At 32.6% G+C, this 17,784-nt stretch overlaps 2 protein-coding genes across 10 annotated transcripts in view; one reads left to right on the forward strand and one right to left on the reverse strand.

The window, feature by feature from the left end:
• Nucleotides 1–17,582, reverse strand: part of LOC144965544 (histone-lysine N-methyltransferase NSD2-like) — a 67,846-nt gene extending 50,264 nt beyond the window's left edge. The window contains exons 1-5 of one of the 8 annotated variants that reach the window (XM_078900976.1): nt 10,524–10,688; nt 9,082–9,138; nt 2,148–3,150; nt 1,183–1,695; nt 362–417 (exon numbers count right to left, since the gene is read on the reverse strand). In XM_078900976.1, the coding sequence (XP_078757102.1) occupies nt 362–417; nt 1,183–1,695; nt 2,148–3,123 (1,545 nt within the window). In that variant the 5' untranslated portion in view covers nt 3,124–3,150; nt 9,082–9,138; nt 10,524–10,688. Of the gene's footprint in view, nt 1–361; nt 418–1,182; nt 1,696–2,147; nt 3,151–7,872; nt 8,346–9,081; nt 9,139–10,377; nt 10,447–10,523; nt 10,689–12,436; nt 12,596–17,412 lie in introns of those variants that run through there. The other 7 variants (XM_078900973.1, XM_078900974.1, XM_078900979.1 and 4 more) reach the window with 7 other exon arrangements.
• Nucleotides 15,393–17,784, forward strand: part of LOC144965546 (DET1 homolog) — a 40,030-nt gene continuing 37,638 nt past the window's right edge. Inside the window, exon 1 of one of the 2 annotated variants that reach the window (XM_078900980.1) lies at nt 15,393–15,469. The gene's annotated coding sequence lies outside the window, so the exon portion shown is untranslated. Of the gene's footprint in view, nt 15,470–15,538; nt 15,563–17,784 lie in introns of those variants that run through there. The other variant, XM_078900982.1, reaches the window with a different exon arrangement.

Consider the following 17,784-nt stretch of genomic DNA (forward strand, 5'->3'; position numbering starts at 1 on the left):
ATTAGGTCGCAAAATGGGTATCAACACAGATAATTAAAAATTTTCACCATAAATGTTGTTTTTTAACCTGTAATCACGATACAGAATGATTAAAACCGCCCAATATTGGTAATTAATTTTTTTTAATAAAAGACCCAAACCGTCCCTTAAAAGGAAATGAAGAAGAATATATAAAAAACTTTTTTCTCATTCTGCACACAAGATAATTCCCTAAGATAGCCTATAAACATCTATTTAATTTTACCCAAAGAAAAAATTACTTTTTACCTTATGGAAACATCAGTCTATACTCACAGTTCATTAATCTTACAAGATCCTAAAATTTCTTAAGTCATAAGCTCTAATATCTTTAAGTTCTCACCTGTAAGATGGATTCAACCAACTTAATCGTTGGTTTTTTGGATCTTTTTCCAGTTACTGAAACCAAAGGGGAGACACTAAAAATTAGCATTGGTGGTGATTATGACACCTGACAATGACTATTACTTATAAATCTAATAAAAGCAAGAAAAAAAAACAACATATAAAATTGGCTTGAATTAAATGAAAAAGAAGAATGTGAAAGGAAGAGGAGGAGGAGGAGGAGGAGGAGGAGAAGGAGGAGGAGGAGGAAGAGGAGGAGGGAGAGGAAGAGGAGGAAGAAGAAGAGGGGTCAGGCTCTGCTTACTCTATTTGAATATATCAGACCTGCCAACCCTTCATATTCCAAAAGTGGAATTAGAAGGTCAGAAAATAGGAATTTGAGACAAAAAATAGGATAACAACGGATAATACTGTATCGAAATGACCACCAACTTTGCCACCAAACATATAAAGAGAGCACAGCTGGCAAAACTACATATCACATGTATTGGGTAATGGAATGGGGAAAGGGGAAAGGAGTGCCATTAATTTTCCTACTTAATTCACTTTTGGCAAACATTTCTTTAAATTCATCTTTTTAAACCCCCCACCTCCCTCCATTTTTTTCTTCTAACCATCATCATCATCATCATTTTTGAAAATCGGCGACAATGCCAGAATTGTAGAAAAGGAAGAGTGAAAATAGGAATTATTCCGCCAAAAGCAGAAGGGTTGGCAGGTATGAATATATGCATGTATAGAAATTAATGTTTGATGATGGCAAAATAAACATTGACCCTGAACCATTACACATAATAATTGATAAAGGATAAAAATTACCTGGTGGATTAACTGTTGATGTAGACTGGTGATGGTCAAAATCATAAACGTCAGGCAAATCTTCTTGGTCATTTGTTTCAGGCTGAGAATTGAGAGGGATCCCCCGAACTTCAATTTTGCGTTTCTTTGCCCTTGACTCATCTGGTGACAGTGACAGAGACTTCTTCCTCTTTCTTTGCACTGGCGTCGATTGAACAGTCTGCTTCTTTTTTATATTTTTCTCGAGGAACAAATAATCAAATGAATATTGTACTATTCTCTCTTTTTCATTTAACATGAAAGCATTTTCAGCTTCTTCTACAGACATTCTCCAGTCATGCCTTGATGGATTGACCTTGAATGGATTATTGCCTCTCCCATACTTTGTCGCCTTTGCTGCTTTTGATGATTTGGCAAGTTCGAAAAAATGATCCTTCCCTTTATACACCATCAATGAAGTTTCACGGACCCAACCTCTTTCACAGTCATCTCCAAAGTACTGGACATGGTAGAGACGAATGGGTTTGCCAAGAACTGTATAATAAAAATAGTGATAACATACAAAGAGTTCATAAAACATGCATTTAGGCTGTATCAAGCAAATACTTTGGGGGTGGGGGGTTCTTTCTATTGTTTTTGTTTTGTTTTTGCACTGTTGAAATATGCAAATTTTGAACAGACACTATCAGAGCTGCCAACTCATAATACCCAGTAAAATGGGATTCAACTGTTAAAAAAAAAAAATCAGTATTGTTAATTTAAAACATCGGGATTTGTTTGTTTTTTCAAAAGCCAAAACTACAACCAAAATAAAATTACAAAAAACCTCAACTTTTCAACTGTCAACTTTCAACATTTATAAATTTTCAATACTACAAGAGATTGATGTCTGGGCTATTTCAGTCTTTATTTAGAACAGATTTTTAAAAACAAATTCACCTGAAAAGTCTTAAAATTTAACATGTGAAATCACAACATAAACTAACCTTTCACCCTCGTCAGCATTTTCGTAAAAGGGCATGGTGACACCATGCAGGGCCAGTAGGGATGTCCACTAACTTTGCCCCATAACATATCTCCATAATTCCATAAAATTGGATGCTCCAAGTCAGAAATAACAGATGGCTGTTCAAACATCTGGTTAATCTCAGCCTCACTAGGCACTTCAGGAGGCGTAATGATGACACAACGAGGTATATGTATACCAATTTCCATGTCTTCATCCTGACTCTCAAAATGAGAGTCATCAGTGGTTCCAACACCTTGTCCAGCTGTAGCTGGTTCTGACATTAGCTCCACAGTATTGAGTTGGACAATTGCTCTTGCTTCAATCTCTAATTTTGATCTACTCTTTTTCTTCTCCAGAGGGCTTTGTGTTTTTCTAATTTCATTTGTAAATATGTTTTCCTCTGCTGGCAATGAGCTTAAAGTGTCTGTCTTACTTTTTCGTCTTGATTGTTTCTGAATTTTTTTATCATTGGAAACACTGTCCTTAGCTACATCCTTACTTTTCCTTCCTTGCTTTTTATGTATAATAAAAGTTTTCTCTTCTGCAGTGTCCATTTCAAACTTCTTCGAACTTCTACGTTTTCTTTTTTCTGTGAGTTCTCCAGTACTAATCAGAGTGCCAGCTGGTGTCCCCTTAATTTCAGTCTTTTCAGTCACTGTTGCTGTCCCAAATAACTTTGCTTCATCTGAAGCAATCGGAGTAGTACAATTTTCAATATCTACAATATCATTGGACACATCCATTGACTTAACAACCTTAGAATCCGTTTTCGTCCAGAGATTAACAATATTCAAATTATCCACTTCATCAGAAGCAGTCAGTACTTTCGACTCCATTGCCTGGCGAGCACTTGATTTACTTTGGGCAGTTCTCACATTGCGTCCCATCATAGGAATTTGTGGTAGCCTGTGAAAACCAGGAGGCCGATTCGATGAAGGAGATTTGGCATCCATGTTTCAACTGCTGTCATGAATAAAAACCTGTAGGAAAATAAAATAAAGTAAATAATTGACACTTAAACCAACAATTGTCACCACAACAACATTTTTTGTGTGTTTTTCTTAGCTGTCTAATCTATCCCTCAAACTCAAAGTAGTAAAGAATGTTTTTAAAAAGAAGCCCATAAAACTGAAGATATTCCAGTTTCTATATCGTGAAACAGACATTAGCAAAGGCTTGCTATCTTTTGGATAGGAGGAGGCTAGTCTATCGCAAAGTATTTTTTGCCAGATCTAATAGACCCAGCTAACCTCTCACCGCTGGGTGGATAGGCTGGTCAGAAAAATTTGGTCTTCACCTATCAAATACTAAGAATATACAATGTTATTTTAGGCTCCTTTGTAAAATACAAGAATTGATCTGATCGATAATATTTATTACATAATTCCTGCAAGATTGTTTTACACATTTTAAATCTTTTTGTTAAACTCATGCTAGATATAGTAAAAGAAATCTGATCCTAGCAAATGTATCCCAAATTTAAACTAATTCAGCTCATAAATGCCCTGTATACAAATCTAAATAATTTATGAATTTTCGGGAATAGAGTGATGGTCCTTGATTTTCTTCTTTTTTTTTTTTTTTGGCAGGATATGCAAAGCATGAGTAAAGGTTGGAAGTCTTTTACTTTGCTGATAAAAACAATATATTTAATTTATGCTCCTTGCCTTATTTGTATAAAATGCAGGGTAATGAATATCTTATGTTCCTCCTCTTTCCAACCTTCAAGTTATTTTGAGCAGTAATCCATCTAAAAATTGTCTCCATCAAAATAGTAAAATCCATAATCTAAGATAAAGAGGTGTCCTTCTATACAAGCTTCCCTGATGATCCTAACAACTCTTTATTTTTTTTTTTTGGCAAACATTGTTGACCGTTGTAATGACAAATCTATGTTATGTTTTGCATAACTTTGTTTTTGTTTGTTTTTAAGGGTTTTACAGCGCTTGCAAAAACATATTAAGGTCATATCAGCGCCAGTAAAAAGGAAGAAAATGGGAAAGTAAAAAGTTCTAGAATTACAATTAAAGCACCCAAGAAAAGGGAAGACAAAAGGGGGAATTGGTTCAAATAGGAAACAGATGTAGATTCCAAAAGCACGCTATCAAAGTACTTAGTTTAAGATCATCTCATCCAGACACAAGCACAGGTCCCTATTAAGAGGAATACACTCAAATGTTTACAAAACATATATGTATGCAAAACATAATACGGTGCATAACAGAGAAATGATTTACAAGGGGAAAAAAATCATCTCCCAAAACTAACTATACATTTGACCATTTCTCTCTCTGTCAGGGTATCCGGCCAGGGCCAGAACAAAACCAAGTAATCTCATTCCAAGATAAAGACAGAAAGCAAGTTGGAAAACATATCGGGGGATAGAAGACGCAGTAAGTACCTCCCTGCCAACTATGGGAGGTCAGGAACCCCACCCAATTTTGCATAATTGACAAGGGTTTTGAAATATTAATTTAATAAATGGTTTCAAAAAGTAAATAATGGTCCATCACTAATCTGTAGGTCATAAACCCATTAAGGCAGGCCACAAGTGTTGACTGAACAATTACCTTATAACTACAATTAATTAATGGTACACGAGACTCGAAAGTTTGGCTGTGATGTGAGTTTAGTATTCCATTATCATATAATTTGAAATATTTGAATGGCAATATGTGTAAAAAAAAGTTTTTCTATGGCTTTTCTTTTCCTTTTCTTTTTAAGGGTTTTACGGCGCTTGCAACACATTTAGGTCATATCAGCACCAGTAAAAAGGAGGAATTTGGGATAGTAAAAACTTCTAAAATTACAATTAAAGCATCCAAGAATAAGGGAGACAAAGGGAATTGGTTCAAATAGAAAACAGATGTAGATTCCAAGAGCACACTATCGAAGTACTTGGTTTGAGATCCCTAAATGTCTCATCCAGACACAAGCACAGGTCCCCGCCAAGAGGAATACACTCAATTGTTTACAAATCATACATATATAAACAGTAAAAAAATACAGTGCATAACAGAGAGATGATTTGCAAGACAAAAAAATAGCATCTCCCAAAACTCTAACAATACATTTGACTGTTTCCCTCCCAGCCAGGGTATCTGGCCAGGGCCAGGACAAAACCAAGTAATCTCATTCCAAGACAAAGACAGAAAGCATGTTGGAAAACAGATATAGGGGGATAGAAGACACAGTAAGTGCTTCCCTGCCCACTATGGGTTCTATGGCTCTGTAATCATACAAAGTTATTGAGAACAAGTCATCTCCAATGGAACGAACACACAGAACCGGTAACCAGTGATGCGAAAATGAGCCCCTAATAAAAGTGGAGTGAGTCTTGATCAGTAAACGTCGGGCTAATGTCTGTAATCAAATGATAATATAAAGAAGAGATAAAATGAAATACCTCAAGATGCTCTGTTCAACAGAATATGAAATAAACAGTTCGAAAATATAATTTGAATGCAGTTTAGCATGTGCTTAAAATAAGGTCGACTCGTCATCTTTTTAGAAAGCATTATAATTCAAATAAAATGTGATGCTTTAGCACATATCATTGTAATTTGATTAATAGCACAAAGTCAAAAATTACTTTTAAATGCAATTGCAGTACATTTCATGTCTGATTAAGTTTCATTTAGGGTTTTTTTTTTTTTAATTGGGGTTACTTGCGACCTTTGGTGTCATAAAACACAGCAAATTACTAAGACACAACACGAAACTTAAAAGCTCATACTTAATGATTATATCATGCTTTTCATGAGAAAAAAGCATATATTTTCCTTCTAAGCTCAAATCTTGGAAGTTTATAATGACCGTTTTGATGATATTGAGGTTTATTGGTGTTAGTGTAATTGTCAATATACACTGTATGCATGAATGCTCGGAGGTTTGTTTTGTTCAATCAAATGCATATATATATATATATATATATATATATATATATATATATATATATATATATATATATATATATATGAGCCAATGTGCCAATATTTGTCTCATAATAAAAATTGACATAAATTAGTTGAGACAGAAATAGACAAAGTCTGCACTGAATCAAAACTGGAGACTAAGATGAGTAGACTTGACACCTGCACCAAATCGAACAAATGAGGACTAAGAGGATGAACAGACTCAACAAATTATTCATTTCAGTTTATTGCTCATTTGACAATTTTAGTCAATACATTTGAGATTAAAGTTAAAAAAGATAGCACCTCTGTTCTCAAATCCATTCTCAAAATCATTATATGAAGCACATTTCATAATTTCGAAAACTTTCGAAAGTGAGGATAATCATCATGGATTCTTATTTGATCATTTATAATTACAATTATAATTAAAAAGAGCACATTTGTAGTAATTTGTAGTATTGGCTGAAAATGGCAAAACTCTTCTCTCTATTATCAGGAAAATGGCAAAACTCTATCATGTCTAACACCTGAGTTTGTTCCGCTGGAATGAGTCAAGTATAGAGACAGGATTTGAGAATAAGAGATATTTCAATAAATAATACGAAGTGACAATTTCTCAGACTCACAATACTCAGGAAAATAAACTTGATCTTTATTCCCCCGAATGGTTTCCGAACTCAAGATTTTTTTTGGTTATTTGCGAGAGTGTCTGTGTGAATGATGAATGTGTATGCATTTTTGGGGGATTCCTTTTGCCAGTGCCTGGGCGTTCCGTCTTTTATTCCCAACTTTTTGTTAGACTTCTATCTTGAGTTTGTGCTATCCTGTCTTGAAACTTTGGCTTTGTTATTTAGGTTTACTTCTGTTTTCTCTTTGATAGCGCTAAGTGCAAAAGTGAACACACCATGGAGTATTTGCGATAGCACAACTTTTTGATTAAAATCTGTCTTTGTCAACAATGTGCCTAAATAACACTAGCTTGATGATTCGTGAGAATTCCTTGTCCATTGTGTTTGAGCATTTACTTTTGCATCGACATCGTATCCGTAACCCATCAGCTACTGAACTGGAGGCTAGCCGACCATTCGGAGAAACAGAGTTCAAGTTTATTTACCTGAGCGTTCGGAAAAATAGAACCGGCCTAAATAATAACTTCCAAGAATTTCCACCCACAATATAGTAATATAGAGTACCAGTTCTAGGCCTAATACTAAATACTAATAAAAGTCATCAGCATAAAAATATAATAATAATAATAAAAAGCACTGCACTCGGGCTAAGGCAAGGCTAACAACCCTTGCATAGCTACAGATAAAGCACAACTAGTTGTCTTTTATATATAAATTTCAAAAACGTTTGCAAGTGAGGATATTACAATAAAAATAATCATGGATTCTCTAATTCTAATTTTATCATATAAATATTATAGCCTAATTACAGTGGATAATAGTATACAAAGTTACTTCGATCGTTAGAAGAAAGAAAAAACAGAAGAGGAGCAATAAGAAGTTAAGAAAGAAAGCTCTGAAGGGAAGAAAGAAATGCATGAGGAAAGTACGAGCCATCAAAAATTACAATGAGTCGGAGTGGGACTCATCAAGTATGAGTATGAAATTTGCTATTGAATGTCAATGGTTAGTCTTAACATAATTTTTCGAATGTTTAGTAACTAATTTTTAAGGAGAAGATGCAAAGCATTACCTACGGATACTATTCTACTTTTAAGACAATAAAATGGCATGAATTAAATCTGTCACAGAGGCTAGGAAGACGAAGGGTACCTACAACTACAGTGTTTCTTGATCTTGTCTCGAGTTGAGTCAGTGGTTGGGCGCGTTGTTCCCCTTAATAAACGCTTTGAAAACTATAAATCGTGAGCCAATGGTTTATAAAAACAACTTGTCTTTTCTAGGTTTATGAACATATATGTCTAATATCATCTTCAAAGAAATTTGGTGAAAAAAATTAATAAATTGCTCAAGAGTTGCATGAAAATGACACCTTCCCTCGTTTTTTGAAAGCCTTGGCTAGAACACACAATGATCGCAGCTGTAAGAAACCGCGTCACACAGCTCTATTTTTCTACGGAATGCTTAGATCGTGTCCGTGTCTTTTCAATATATTTTAATTTATAATAATCAAGACTTACCAAGATAATTTATGATAAATAAAAAGTTTGAAACAAATTCTGTGAAAAAAAAACGAGACAGGACCCCTGATTTTGAGCCTCGGTCTTCGTTTCCGGTAAACAAAAGAACGTTAGAATGTTGGGACGGCGGGAAAGCTCTCGATCCTACCACTGTCAGTCAAACCATTCTCTATCAAGCTCAATTTCTTCTACCATACCATTTCTTTTGATTTGGTGGGCATAATCGCAATTCATTTAGTTCCGAATACATAATGAGATCACCACTGAAAATAATACATAGTTAAGACCTCAAAGGTCTTCTAAATTAAATTATTTGTAATTTTGATGGCTGGTACAACACTGATTATACTCTGGTTTATCTATTCTCTTAACAAACTTAGTGTAAAATTAATTTTGGAGAAAAGTTAGCATTGGGCTAGATAGATATGCTTTTTCTATTTTAATTGTTTTGAGGACGTCATTTTAAAGGAAAGGGTGTAATTTAAGAATCGGTTTATCTTGGTGTGTTACCTACATAATCTACAGGTCAAAATGATACTAAGCTGTTAGAAGCTGTGGACTGTAGGAAGTAATAAAAAAAATGAACATAACAGCTTCAAATTACCAAAATACTTACCTACTGTTTTGTTTTATTTTTCTGGCATTATTATTATTATTCGCTCAAAACCTTTTTTTTTAAAATTAGACCCTCTTTTCCCGCCATCAAGAAAATATTGTTTTACTCTTTTTGACAAATCTCTAAAACTACTTGTCGCTGATAAGTGAAAAAAAATGATATGTTTAACCGCTGTCAAGCTATGCAGAAAATACACACCAAAAAAAGTTGAAATCATATGGTCGATTACCTTTCCTATCAGTTGTCAATGCTAGACTTGGCCCTTGCACGATTTTTGTGCCATACACTCATTGGAACAGAGGAAAGTTGAAATTAAAATATCAAAGAAAATTAATCCAAGAGAAATCATACGTGATCTGAAATCCTTTCCTCTAGCAGTTTAGGGTAATATTATGTTATAAGTACTGACTCGATTAGGCTGAATCACTATGTCCTGATTCTCTAGCTTTTCTCCATTTTTTATAGTGATTGTTTGAAAGTGATTTTAATGGGTTTTTGGGGGGTTTTTTTTGGGTAAATTGTAATTGTTTTTCCTTTATAAAAGACCTTTTATTTGACACTACGCCCTCATTTCAGGATGGCTCCTATTTTCAAACGCTGCCCAAGATCTTCTTCGAAAATAAATTAGTTTCAACCGAAGCGATTCTTCAATACATCTCTTCCCCTTATATGACGCCACAAAAGATATCTGAATTTGAATGTTACTCGAAGTCGACTAAATTTTAGTATTTGTATGTGGGATAAAGTGGAAAAAAAAAGAAAAGAAAAGAAGCAAGCAATCTTAGGAATAATGCTCTCTCATTATTCTGCTTCTGTAGCCCTCAACCTAAGCCCGCTTCCAAAGCATACACGGTCATGAAGTTTATAGCCCAATGACCAACAAGGTTATATAATGAATGAACCCCGACAACTCGCTTGGCCCATTAAATGTTGGATAGAAAATCGCACTGGAGATTTTTCTAAGGTCACACTACTGGCCTGGACAAGTAATGAGTGCCACATAACATGCAAGTTATAATCAGCTCACCTCCTCCCCATTTTGACTTCTAATACTATTATGTTTTATGTAATGTTCTCCTTTTGCATGGTGTTATGAAGAGCTTTTCATTTCAAGTGAACGTGCTCAATCCATTGACCTAAGAAAATCTGTTAACACTTTTCTATGCAACAAATACATTATACGTCTCGAATAAGTAGAAATTTCGAAATGTCGAGTGCCTAACTGGCGAAAGTGCTAGTAAACCCACAGACTATCCTGTGTAATCTGTGAGTAAACCTACTAATCTATTAGTCTCTTGCACGTGGAGCCACAGAATAGGAAGTTGTCTGTGCGAGGAGCTTTCCGATTCAGAACACATGAATAGATGTGGGCAGTGGAATGCCATGTTGGTAGAAGCAGGTCTTTTTAAATACATACATTTATTAACTGTGTAATATCTATTTTTATTTCTGTTATTATACAAATGGAAAAGCCGTGCTTGCCGCCCTGAATTAACGAACATCTTCCTCAATAAATACATTATACCCATTGAGCCATGAGAGGAAACTTCCTTGTTAGAGTAAGAGTGGGCGACTGCAAAATGATAAATCTCGAACAAATAGAAATTTCGAAATGTCAAGTGCACGATTAACGGGAGCACCAGTAAAATGGTTTTGTTTCATATTTCATACCCAAACTTAGAGGAGTTTGTCTTTAAAACTGTTTGTTGTATTGCAGTGAACTTGTGCATGGCTATTACAACCCACGACCTAAGAAAATTTAGTATCAATTTTTTCCTTTTAAAGTTCTATTTTTAAAAACTCAAACTGTCACAGGGATAAAAAAAAAAAGTTTACAGTGCAGCAAGTGAGAAAATAATATTCCACGTTTAAGAAAATAAAATAAAAACAAACCATAACCCTACAGTGAACATTTACTCAATTCACATGTGTCTCACGCCATATTGATTGATCGTTGCCTCAATGTTAAATCGCACGAGTGTTTACTTTTTGTGAACACAAATCACGGTCATTGTCATAGTTGTCATTCATTTATTCATTCATAAAATAAGAGGCGTAACGTAATTGTGTTTGTTTTATTGTTTTTTATTTTTTATGAGGGGGGGGGGGGGGGGGGGGGGGGGGGGGGGGGGGGGGGGGGGTTACATTCTATCTTTCCATTCCGACAATGGATTTCAAATGCAATATAATGACTACGAAAAGCATTGCTCTAAATTATTTAATTACTACAATCCTGAAGCAGGACGTGAACCACTGCATAGTGACATTAAATAAAACAATCCAATGGGAGCGATCGAAATTCAGGTTTTCGTCGAACCAAGTGATCAATCACATATTTCTTAACAAACGTAAGCTTTGTTTATGAGAGTTGCAAAAATACCCATGTGTCAAGCTCAACAAAATGACCAATCGTGATGTTAGATATTTCAAAAGCTGTAAAAACTTTCACTATGTGGGTCACATTGAGAGCATATTCGAATGTGACCAATGACCTCGAGCACATGGAAGGTATATGGATCGTTTCCATTGGTTGGGTTTGGAACACAGAGGGATTAAGTGCACACATATTGAAATATTTGTTACTTGACGCCTCGGATTTTGAAATAATGACCTTTTTAGGTCATGACATTGTACTGCAAATCATCTAAAAGCTAAAATCAATAAGCGCAAAAGTTTTTAATAAGCAAATTCTTCAATCTAATATTGTTTTCAAATGGGAAATAATCATGCAACAGTTTTCGAGAAATAAAATCTTTAACTTTAGATATGAATTATGAAATGTCTTTTAGCCTCATGCACGTGGAGATTTCCGATACAGAACACACGAAAAGATGTGGCCTATGGGTCTTTTCAACTTTATTTCGTAACTTGTGTTATTTGATTCTCACCCATCTCGACTTCAGTCAGCTGGCACCGTGAAAAGGACAGCGCGGTCGGGTCGAACTAGTGACAAGTTCATCCCGAATGATGAGAACCTCAAATGTAAGACCATGGCTTACTATGATATAAAGTGACTAATGGCATGGTCCAAAATTTAATGATGAATGATTTTTAACCAACATTTACAACTAACAATATTTTATCATAAAGTCCGCTGGCGATAAAAAAAAAATACACACACACACACAATAACCCCCCCCCCCCCCCCCCCCCCCCCCCAAAACAAAAAAAAAAACCCAAACAAACAAACAATATTAACCCCATACCAATCAAACAAACAAATAAAGAAAAAAGAAAAGAAAAACCACCCCCTCCCCCCCCAAAAAAAAAACAAACAAACAAACAAACAAAAACAAACAAACACAAGAATTGAAATAACATTAAATAAAAACATCTAAACTTGGAACGAGACTTTTAGAGGTCGCTTACTTGGGGACCATAATACAGTATTTTCTGCCTACATTAATTTCGACATCAAATACACATCTCGTATCTTGTTCAGGCAAATATTCCGATCTCTACATAAGACATGATCAAAATTATATGAATGAAAAAAAAAAGGATTAATCTTTAGAATTAAAAAAAATATATTATCCGACAGTGACTTAAAAAAAAAAAAGAAAGGAAAAAAAAAACAAACAAACCTAGCAGTTATTATGTATTCGACGTGTACATGTTTGAAGGTCTGGTAGCCAGAACTTTTATTGGGCTTAATTTAACATTGTTGCAATGGACAATATTTTGCGTTGATTTGAGAGTATTTCCATTACAGCAATGAGCCCGTAACAGTTTGGGTTATAGACCTGCAAATAAGAATAAGCTGTATATAATATTTGATTTACGTACTTGACCGGTAACCGGGCGTAGCTGTAAAAAATTAACAATAATAATAATAATAATAATAATATTAATAATAATAATAACAATAATAATAATAATAATAATAATAATAATAATAATAATAATAATAATAATAATAATAATAATAATAATAATAATAATAATAATAATAATAATAATAATAATATGATGATGATGATAATAATAATAATAATAATAATAATAATAATAATAATAATAATAATAATAATAATAATAATAATGATAATAATAATAATAATAATAATAATAATAATAATAATAATAATAATAATAATAATAATGATAATAATAATAATAATAATAATAATAATGGTAGGGTAGGGCTACAACTCCGAGCTACAAGTATACATGCACATTAAGCGCACGTCGGTTCAAGTCAAAATAATAAAATTGTATAAAATCTCTTTCCAGCTGCAAACGAACATCTTATCTTTGAATAAATATGACTACCCTTTAAATTTAAATGCTCCACAATCTCAAGTATCTGTTGAAACTCCTGAATGGCGTTGGTAGTAAAAAGCTTCGGTAAATGAGAATAGAAATATACACATGATCGGTCACTACTTATTTAACTCAATAATATGTGACTTCATTAGCAGCGGAAGCGTAATAAATAATAATAATAAAAATGATAATCCAGAGCTAAACCAGTAGGTCAGGGATAAGCCAAGGTGTTTCAGTCTTTAACTTACATTCCAAGAGGTTGAATTATGCCATAGCTTTCTATCATCATACTGATAGAAGATTGTGACCACACTCAGGTCATGACTCATATGAGCTATTTTACGTAACCAAAAAAGAAATTAAAAGGCTTCTGTATTCTATTTTTTAAATTTGTGATTATGTCTTTTTATTTTATTTTTAAAAATTGAAGTAAATTTTCTTTGTTGATATGATATGCTTATTCTTGTTTTAAATCAATTATCTCTCACGTGAATAAGAATCTACATCTCTCTTTTGATTGAAGGAATTAAAGTGCTGTCTAACATAGTTCTTATTTTAATTGTAATAGCTGCGCAGATCTGTATTCAAGCGTATTAAATAGGAAATATTATGTTGGTAGGTCCTTCATATTTCATTGCCCAGTTTGAAGCAAAGCATACAGCTGGAGATCCCGTTGATCAGCACTGAAATTGCTCCAAGAAAGAATCATGTCGGTTTGATGCAGTTTAAAATTTCATCTGTATTTGGTTATCATATCAGCTTCTGTTGATGTCCTATGGATGATAATTTTGGTTAGGCGGATTTACAAAGGGAGATAACCCGTAATTTGAAACTTCTTAATACAAAGAAATTCCAACTTCATTTTAATTGAAAATTTAAATCATACCAATGATTTTTAATCAATAGAACATAAATTTCTATAATATTAATCAAAATTGAAAATGCACAAAAGTCTTATTTCATTTGATATCATATCATATCATATCATATCATATCATATATCATATCAGAAATAGAAATAGTAATAGGGTTTTAGAGTTCCTTAAATGCCCATTAAAATTTAAGAAACAATATTGGACATTACACTAATTTGAGATAAAAAATAATATTAAAAAGGGAGAATCAGATAAAAGCATAGAAGAAAATTCTAAATACAACCCCCCCCCCCCCCCCCCCCCCAAGAATAAAAGAGTAAAAATCAAGGACACCTTTGCCTGGTACAGGTGTCTTTAATAAAAATATATTCAGGGGACCCCCCCCCCCCCCCCACACTCACACAAAAACCCACATAAAAGACACAACCCCCCCCCCCCCCCAAAAAAAAAAGAAAAAAAAAACAAAAAAAACAAAAACAAAAAAAGAACAAAACACACACACAAAAAAAATATTAATGTTATGTATGCTCTAGATGTTAGCAATATTTAAAGCAAAAAACCATCACACTAATCACCACACACACATCATCATCAGCATATCATATCATCATCCATCTCATCATCTCATCGAGTGTAGTTATCATATTACCACCGTCTCTTGTCTTCATGATTATTTGGGGTTAATATAAATCGGTATTTTATTCTGTGTGCTCTGTTGTTGTTTATGGAGGTTGATTTAATTGATTTTATCATGGAGTCAATATGATTGTATTTCTTTGGCAAGGATATATTATATTGTATTTTTATTGCTTTGGAGTTAAAAATATTAATTATTATATTATTTTATTATTATTATTATTATTATTTATTATTATTATTATTATTATTATTATTATTATTATTTATTATTATTATTATTATTATTATTATTATTATTATTATTATTATTATTATTATTATTATTATTATTATTATTATTATTATTTATTATTATTATTATTATTATTATTATTATTTTATTATTATTATTATTTATTATTATTATTATTTATTATTATTATTATTATTATTATTATTATTATTTTATTATTATTAATTATTATTATTATAATTAATAATAATAATAATAATAATAATAATAATAATAATAATAATAATAATAATAATAATAATAATAATAATAATATAATAATAATAATAATAATAATAATAATAATAAATATACAAACATAATATATATATATATATATATATATATATATATATATATATATATATATATATATATATATATAATATATATATAAACATAAAAAATATACGATCCAAAATCTATTTACAAGTGGGGACAACAAAGAGAGCCACTCGCATTAACCTTTTCTCTGATTCTATCTTCTTCCTTCTAGGTTCAAAAGGTCAATCGGCACTTAGTCAAATAAACATTCAAACATCAGCCAAGTCACGTCTATCACAAGTGTGAGTGTGGAATTATTTTGATAATATACATTACATAATATAGTATGCGCTTGGCTAAGAAGCTCACAACATTGCCATCCGGAGATGAAACAGGTCAACACACAATACGCTGTGTAACCTTGAACGTTTATAATATTAATATGGCTAATATTTTCGTAATATTACTTCTAGTACTCTAGACCTAGAGCTATCTAGATAATAAAGATAGGTCTAGAACTACTCATCTTAATCACTTAATCTCATATTCACATTCACTAGGGAGTTTAATAGAAATTCTAAATGTACCTCACACACTTGAAACCAATGTCATATGAATACGAAAGAGCTGGCAACACAGATTACAAAACAGTTTGAATTTTGTTTCTATCTTGATTAGAAATGTAGTTACGGCAGTTCAAAGTCTGAAATTTCAGACCAATTTTTACCCCAAAAATTACCATTGCAAAGTTGTGACCGAAAACGCGTGATGTTAATAAAAAATGGTTAAAACAGTCAATATGGAGTTCTTATCATATATTGTATACCAAAATGTTCGTCTTATCGAGGACAATGCATTTACATTAATAAAGAGGAAGATAAACATTTCAAATTAACACATTATTACATAATATGACGCAAATGTTACATAATCAAAAACTCGGCTAGACGTAAGAAAGAATTTGCTCTATCACTTTTGGATTTATCCTCAATATCTCACTGAAACAATTGCAAATAATTACCCTCTTTTAATTAATACATAGAGAATAAAAAAGGGTTTGAGAGTATTTAAATGAAAAGATATAAACATGTTGTGTAATGGCAATTTAATTGCATATAAATAAAATGGTAGATTGAAAAAGTTCAAATAAATTGAAACAGATTCCCTATTATAATTAGAAGGAAAGTTCTGGCTTTTAATACTTTAAAAAATTCTGCTAAACCACTTTGGGTTTATTGCTATTACATCATTTGAACTGACAATTAATATAATTTTATCCCCCCCCCCCTCTCTCAATGTATGGGGGTGTCAAAACTAATAGAACTTCTTACCATAATAATTATTAAGGCTAAGGCCTTTAAAACATGGATACAAATGATAAACATACCTAAACATATGGGAAAGAAACTTGATGACTTGATGGCAAAGTAAAACAAAATAAAATTAAAGCAATTGGTATTTTTAAAATATCGATATTATTAATATCGAATTTCACAAAGAGAAGAAATATACGAACTTTTAAAACAAAAACTATAAAATGCCTATAAATAAAGTTGGAAAGTATGTATTCAAAATAAAAACATAGTAAATAATAGTACTGAAAATATTATGGACTAAATTTAACATAATACATAACTAAATTTAAAATATCGATATGAATATCGATATCGCCCGGCAGCCATGATGAGAAGATAATGTAAACAAGGCATTTCGGCGCAGAGTTAAAAGGTGTCTGCGCATCGATATAGAGCCCTGAAATTTGGCATGAATAAAGTTTAGATGTTATTCTAAAAACAAGCGTTTAAATTTTAAAAACACACGCGGTAAATAAAAAAATAAATGCATTTGAAAATTGCCAAATTTTAACTTCATATAACTTCTGGAATTAATAATGGATTTTTCCTTAATTGGCACCATTTAAAAGGAAATTGAAAGACGAAAATAATGATACCAAAATATCTGCGATTTTCCTCTTTATAACGAAGTTATGCATCTTTAATTGAACCCCCCAAAACGCGAACGGCAATTTCCAGTCACAACTTTCCTATGGGCGAGTTGGGTCAAAATTTGACTGTCACTGCTGCTGCTCACTAAACTGCCTACATTCACATTCTAGAAGTAGAAGACGCGAATGGGAAATAAAAACAATAACAAAGACCCGAGTGACGTCAACTTAATTCTATCTATAGAACAACAGCATACAAATACTGAAAATATGGATTTGCGAAAGAAAAAAAATGCTTACGATCTAAACTTACTACAGTCAGCTATTCATGGACAGACCCATTCCTCGTCATTCACATTCATCATTCATAGTTTCTTCATAGACTCTAGTTCATATTAAATTCATCTACGACTACGACTCATCATACTCGTACTAATCTCTATCTAGATCGATATTTGTTTAAAATTAAAAATTAATAATTTTTACACAGACAGGTAACCCCCCCCCCCCTCTCCCCAATAAAGGCACTGTACGGGGCTCGATGTCCCTGACAAGAGGGCGGCCATCTTTTGTATATTTTGGAGATTGGTCAGATATGTTTGGTTGTGTGAAGTAATTTAGTCCGTACATTATGGACGACTTTCGATTTTTTTTTTTCGCATTTTCTGTTTG

Source organism: Berghia stephanieae, chromosome 2 (genome assembly GCF_034508935.2).
Source record: "Berghia stephanieae isolate SIO BIC M18660-M18661 chromosome 2, UCSD_Bste_1.3, whole genome shotgun sequence".
Lineage (NCBI taxonomy): Eukaryota > Metazoa > Mollusca > Gastropoda > Nudibranchia > Aeolidiidae > Berghia > Berghia stephanieae.